Source organism: Humulus lupulus, chromosome X (genome assembly GCF_963169125.1).
Source record: "Humulus lupulus chromosome X, drHumLupu1.1, whole genome shotgun sequence".
Lineage (NCBI taxonomy): Eukaryota > Viridiplantae > Streptophyta > Magnoliopsida > Rosales > Cannabaceae > Humulus > Humulus lupulus.
Window position 1 is genome coordinate 53,248,477 of NC_084802.1, and position 7,015 is coordinate 53,255,491.

The 7,015-nt window shown below is 33.4% G+C and overlaps 1 protein-coding gene across 1 annotated transcript; it reads left to right on the forward strand.

Moving 5' to 3' along the window:
- Positions 1–223: 223 nt before the first annotated feature.
- On the forward strand, positions 224–5,876 carry LOC133805826 (uncharacterized). Its single transcript, XM_062243977.1, has 3 exons — positions 224–475; positions 1,715–1,864; positions 5,529–5,876. The coding sequence occupies exons 1-3, from the start codon at positions 224–226 to the stop codon at positions 5,769–5,771; spliced, it is 645 nt and encodes a 214-aa protein (XP_062099961.1). The 3' UTR covers positions 5,772–5,876.
- Positions 5,877–7,015: the final 1,139 nt, after the last annotated feature.

Genomic DNA, 7,015 nt, shown 5'->3' on the forward strand with positions numbered 1-7,015 from the left:
TATTTCATATTTTTCAGGAGAATCAATGGAGTCCACTGAGCTCAACAGCCTTCTGGAAAATCCTCCAAACCTTAAAAGCTCAAAAAGGGGCTGAGTTTCGTCGAAAAAAGAGATGCCTCCTCCTCCTCCTAAAGTGGCCAGGGTCTCTGAGGAACCCTCTAAACAAGCCACCCCTTAAGTGACACCAGATACCATTCCTCCCACCTCAGATAAAGGCAAAAAGATGGCCAACTCCACAAGTAAACCCAAGACTCCTCCTCCTGTTTGGGTACCAGCTCATAAATTCTTCATCTCTACCTTTGAGAAAGAGTTTATCTTGGATAATGTTGATGGTGCCATTAGGTCTGACCTCAAGTTTGATGTCTTGACTCGAGTTGGTAGGGTTTACAGCAACCTTCAGGGCTTTGATTGGGACTTCCGGAAGGGCGATAATTCCACCTCCACTGGGGACAAGGGTGAAGAGATGATAGCTATGGTAAAAACCCTTGGGCTTATATGCTTCTATCTTTATTATTAATACTTTTATTTTCACCCCTTTTTGTTAACATGCTCAAACTTACAAGGAATTCTTAGTCTGCGCCGATAGCCTGACCTTCGATGCTAAGGCTACCCCAACTAAAGCTAAGGATTCGCTCAAGGCCATAAAGGATAGGCTCGAGAAGGAACTGATAGAAGTGAAACAAGCTCGGGATGAAGATCTGGGTATAACCATAACCCAGGAGTCTAAGCTTAAACGCTTAAAATCCGAGCTTGACCGCCTGAATTCGACCTTGCACTACTACATAATACCCTTTACGGGACACTTTTTTAGGACACGCACCTAAATGCAAGTCCTTAAAAATATTTATGGAGTTTTTAGGACACTCATTGAGAGTCTTGAAAAAACACAATTTAGGACTCGCAGTGAGTGTCCTAAAAAAATATGCAAGTCCTAAAAAAATCTGGGCTAAAAAATGAGTGTTTTACTTAAAAATTTTAAGGACTTGCTTTGGGAGTTCTTAATACTTTTTGCGAGTCCTAAAAAATCCTGGGCTGAAAAATTAGGAATTGTGACTTTTAAGGACTCGATTTGCGAGTCCTAAAAGAGTATTAAGGACTCCCAAAACAAGTCCTTAAAATTGTTAAGCAAAAAAGCATAAAAAACACTAAATTTTTTTCGAAAATATAAGGTCAAAATACACATTTGGGAATTTATTTCAGTCACACAAGTTATCAAACACATTTATTATTTTTGTATAAAAAAAATAGTTACCAAACATATTTTTATTTTTTAAAAATAAAGAAACAAAAATAAAAATAATATTTCTATTTTTGTGTTTAAAAATTTAAAACAAAAATTTTACCAAACACACCCATAATATTTACAATTTTAAATTTTAAAAAAAAATGTGTAATGGAGTTAGCCAGTCTCGAACCATCATTCTCAAAATTAAGTTAAGTACTTTTTAACACTACAACAATACATCTTATTGAACAATTAACGAATATAAAAATATTTATACAGGTATCCCAATTTTATTTTACAAATAGCTTATCATAATATAGACACAACCCTAGGTTTCATTATCTTTTCTCAGCTGCACAAAACCACAAGAAGAAAAGGAGAAGGTTGTACGACGGCAGGGCTCAGGGATGGTGGTCGACGGCGGTAGGGGGTTAGGCGTTGGGCTGTACAGTGGCAGAGGGCTCGGGGGATGGTGGTTGATGGCGGTAGGGTGGTCGGGGACGGGCTATACGGCGGCAGGGGGCTCGAGGCTGGGCTCGACGGGCTGGGCCCGACGGCGGGTGGGGGGATCTCGTGTCTCGGCTCGACGGCGCAGGGGCTGGGAATTTTCTCAGTCCATTCCCTCTCTCAGTCACTCAGGTATGGGGATTGCTTTTTTATATTATATTTTAATTTATTTTCTATTTTTTTCTTTCTTTATTTTGTTTTGGTGAAAAAGGATCTCTCAATCTCACTGCCCTCCATCTCTCAATCCTGTTATTCTCAAGCTTACCAGCTACAAAAACTACCTCTTTTCTCAATCCCGTTGTATTGGGTTGGGTGGCTTTCCTCTTTTCTCACACTAAAACTACCTTAATTAATTAGAGGGTCTCTAGCAATATGCTCAATCTCAAATGTTATATGGTTTTGCTTGCACATTTATTTGCCTTAGCTGGCTTCCAGACATGAATCTTTTCAACAATATGTATATTCTGTATTTTTTCAATACTATAGCACATGGATAGTCAGTCTTATCGTGTCTAAGAACTACCAATATTCATTAAACTCATATTTGGATACAATATATATACATATATATATATATGTAACTTACACGAGCCTAATGTTTACACAGCTAATAATGAAAGACATGTATTTATCGTCTCACTGACTTTGTTCTAGCGATAATATGGCCATGGTATGGTCCAATATATATGAAACTAACTATGTTTTTTTTTTTCTTTAAATTTTTATACATTTGTATTTAATAACTTTATACAAACTTCACACGTATAAAACATGAGCCAACCACCATTACTTTGGTTGGACAGCCATGGGTTCATCCTTTTAACTTTGTTTTATTAAATAAAATTATATGCCAGCTGATCTTTCATCTTCGTCTCACGATATATTATTTGATTTTTTTATATATATGTAATTTTTATTAAATAAAGCTAGATTTGATCCGTAGTGCCCTCCATCTCTCAATTTATTTTGAATATAAATTGTATAACTTTAGTGGAGTTTGGATATCTTAGATATTCATCCGTAGTGAAGTAGGTTCTGAGAATTCTGTGTGCTGCGGTGATAACGGAAGGTTGAAAACTTGCATGTCTTAGTGAAGTAGGTTCTGAGAATTTTGTGTGCTGCGGTGATATATGGATGAAAATCTGTGTTGTTTGATTTGTTTGTGTTGATTATGAGAGTTTGCTAGGCTAGTAAATTAGGGGATATGCTGTTTGATTTTGTTAATTGAACCCCTCCTCCTTATTTTTATCTTTGTTTGATTTTTGCTAACCCAAATCTGAGTTGGCTTTTAGAGGTTTATTGTTTCTGTCCAATGGTATAATATAAAACAGTCGTGGAATATTTGTTTTTGCAAGTCAAAATTTAGTGAAGTCTTATCTTGTCAATACTCAGTTTTTTAAGAATTGTTTTGGAGTGTAGTTCATAAATTGTTTAATTGTTTGTCTTGCTGATATTGCATTTCACTTACTTTTATTTTTGTAATTATTATAGTCTTAGGTATTTTATTTAATCTGACCTTGCTTTTCACTTACTTTTATTTTTGTAATTATTATAGTCTTAGGTATTTTATTTAATCTGACCTTGCTTTTATTTGTTTATAGGTAAATGTATATATGTATTTTGTTCATTTTGGTTTGTGGTGGTTTTGATGTCATTGTTGTTTTAAAAATAATATGCTTTGCTTTGTGGAGCAAAATTTAAAGTTTATACACAAATTTAAAGTATCAAGATTTTAGTTAATTTTGTTCAAATTAATCATCATCAACTGTGGATAATGGTGTCTTTTATACTTAATTGCAATATGATGCCTGACTATTGTTGTTACTGCTGTGTTCTTATTATCCCTTACTGATATTTGGTATTTGTTATCTCATTTCTAATTTCTGGGCTCGTGGCTGTATTCTATAAATATGAGTGATGGTGGTGATAAATTGATATGAGAACGTACTTAGTTATCTCCTTAAATTTTTCAGTTGATATGTAGTGATGGTGGTGAGAAATTGATTGTTAATGACTTTTAATTTCTTGTTGGTTGTATTTGTTGCTTGAGTAAGTTTCCTTAAAAGTTCCTATTAATTTTCATAAAAAATAGATCTATAAGGATGATATTCTAAATCCATTAGCCATGTATCTTTCTTACTTCTCATTATTTGTTCTTGTTATTTATTGATTTGTTTTTGTGGTCTTATTTTTTTAGTCTTATTCTTGTGGTACATGTAGTTCATCTAAACTTTAGTTAACAAGAAAGAGTAAACACATGATAACATTGAAGCAATTGTATTATTAAGACATAAATAATATATACAAGTCATGCTTATCAATAGTTATCTAAATAAGAAACTGTGGAAATGTTGAGTTTGAAGACACTTAAAAATCAATCCCAGGAAAAAAAAACAAGCAATCTTACTTCACTTAACCCCCATAAAATACAATGAGAAAACCCTTCCAAAGCCTCTCTATACATTCTTGTAAAACTAGTGTTACAACCTCTCTTTTTGTCTGTCTCTTTACCATCAAACTATATATGAGTTGGAAATTAGTGGCACAACTTCAACAGTAGTGGCTGTACTAATTATTAAATTTCTGTTTGTTAATTGAACCCCCTTATCCTTATTTTTATCCTTTGTTTGATTTTTGCTAACCCAAATCTGAGTTGGCTTTTAGAGGTTTAAAATTTCACTAATAATATTGGTGTTTCTATTTTTTAAAATTCATGTTGAAAATATTTGAAAAAAATAAGCAATAGTTGACATTAAATCAGATTTTATTTAATTAAATAAGAAAAGGGAGATAAAAATACATATGTCTGTATATGTGTATATGCACACATATGCAAGATTATTACATAGTACTAAAAAACTTTAGTTTTTCACTCGTGCAGATAGCCAGACAACAAATTATTAAACATTCTTTTTTCTTATTATTCATCAAACCATTCAACCACTAATTGGTCCCACATGCAAAATTTAATACTATCTATTGGTGGTTCAGATTTTAGTAGTCAAAACAATATAGCTTTGTCCACACAGGTTGTGAAGTGAGCTTGGAAGATAGAAATTTAGTGGCTGTAATGATCTTAATTATCAGTACTTGAAATATTCTGTCCATATAATTAAGTTAATGACCAAGATAAAAGTAAAAAAAAAATAAAGCAGACCTTATCTCAAGATTGAAATTAGAATATGATGTTTGAATATTAAGAATTAACAGTGATAATTTTCTATTTTACTTGTTTCTTGGTTTGAGCATATAATTAGTATTTTTTATTTTGTATAGATGTGATCTCAATCATTAGGCCAGAAGTAAATGAGGGTTTGAATAAGTATCCATATGTTAAAAAGTTATGTTCAAGAACAGTTGCTAACACTTGGAAACTATTCATAATGATGTAATAATTTAGCTATGTTTGTCGTGCATCTTGAGAGGTTAACTAGTGGCTGACATGTTTTTTTAGAACAAAAAGAAAAGGAACTTTCTTTCATTAGAAAAAAGGATAAGAAAACAGATGTTTAATTGGAAAGTTCATCTGAAAAAGAACTGTTTTTTTTTTTTGTTTTAATCATCATATTGTTCATGTGCTTTTTAGTTTAGTTTTAATGATGGTTTGTTTGAGTGTGTAATTGAAAACCCAGAACTAAATGAGTGAAAGATATTTTGTTTTAGAACTATTAGATCAAAACTTGTATTTGTATTGAAAGGTATTGGTATGTGTTTGTCTCAGTATCTTATGCAAAGATACTCTGTTATGAGTTTTCTGGTTTTGTTGATATGATTCTTGCTGTGGTTTTTGTTGTAGGTTTTAAGTGATCCTCAGAAGAGAGCAATATACGATCAATATGGTGAGGAAGGTCTCAAAGGACAAGTGCCACCCCCTGATGCAACAAGGGGATTCCCTGGTGGTGGTGCTACTTTCTTTCAAATTGGGGATGGTCCAAATGTGTTTAGATTCAACCCCAGGAACGCCAATGACATTTTTGCAGAGTTTTTCGGGTTTTTGAGCCCCTTTGGAGGCATGGGAGGAGGTGGTGGTGGTGGCTGAAATCTTATTATTTGCTTGATATTGCAAAGAACTTAAATGTATACAATTTCATTGGTAGATATGATTTTTATGATATGGATTGATTGTTTCTAAGCAATTAATAAATTTTTTTTGAGTAATTAATACAAAATTATTTTGTTGTATTTTCTTTTGGAAAATTTAGAAATCTAACATATATAATACATTTTGGACTCTCAAATAGATATATATATATTTTTAAATCAAAATGAAAATTGTAGCTGTATTTTTTTTTTAAATTTTACTTTTAAGGGCATGCAAAGTGAGTCCTCAAAACTTAATTTAAAGGCACTCAGCAAGATCTTTTAGGACTCGCAAAATTACTTAAAGGCACTCAAACCGATTTTTTAAGACTTGCGTTGCGAGTCCTAAAAAACCTCAGTTTTTAAGGCTCTCAAATAGAGGACTCGCGCCCCGCGAGTCCTAAAAAATTGTTTAGGACTCGCAATGCTAGTCCTAAAAAGTCATTTTTGTAGTAGTGTTGACCGCCTTCAAAAAACACAATACTTAGCTCAAGGAGAAAAGAAGATGAGGTTCCAGTTTATGGTGGAGGAAAAACCTCGCACGCTTGAGGAGTTTAAAGTAGGAAAAAGACTCATCCACCAAGCTCGCTATGTATAGGATATGGTTTATGAACTCGAACATTGACTTATCCTTCTTAGGGAGTAAACAAAAGGCTTTCCTGGAGAAGTTGATAGCACAGCTAGCCGCTGAAGAAGCTACTCAAACAACTACTTAGGATGCAAGCATAAACAAGGAGTCAGTCGATGAAGTGGACTCCGAAGGCGGTGTTGCTTAAATCTTTTTACTTTCTTAATTTAATAGGGCTAAGGCCTTTTTTGGTTTGTAATTAATTAAGACCCCTGGGGCTGAGACAATTCTAAGCTCGGATGCTTTCGAGCTTTTTATCTTACTTTTTTAATGTAGTTTTATTTTAGCCGAGCAAAGACATAAATATGAGTTTTTGTTGTAGGTATTAATAATTAAAGTTTATAGGTCCAAAGTAATACAATGTGGTATATAAGCTTACCCTAAAAATTTGGAATCATTTGGAGATAATTAAAAGTGATTTTGGGCACACTAGGCAGTGGGAAGGCGACATGTCACAACCCAGGTGGTGACATGTCGCCACAAGGCTTGAAACCTATTCCAAGAACGTGGACATGCGTTTAAATTATATTTTTTGGCTCTAAAATGATGTGTTTAAAAGCTTTAATCCTATTGGT

What these genes read in the sequence shown, in the direction of transcription:
- LOC133805826 (XM_062243977.1), top strand. Translation starts at nt 224, where the DNA reads ATGGCCAACTCCACAAGTAAACCCAAGACTCCTCCTCCTGTTTGGGTA. An exon ending in GTGAAGAGATGATAGCTATG is followed by an intron (nt 476 to 1,714) that starts GTAAAAACCCTT and finishes TGATGGCGGTAG; the next exon opens with GGTGGTCGGGGACGGGCTAT. An exon ending in TCCCTCTCTCAGTCACTCAG is followed by an intron (nt 1,865 to 5,528) that starts GTATGGGGATTG and finishes TTTTTGTTGTAG; the next exon opens with GTTTTAAGTGATCCTCAGAA.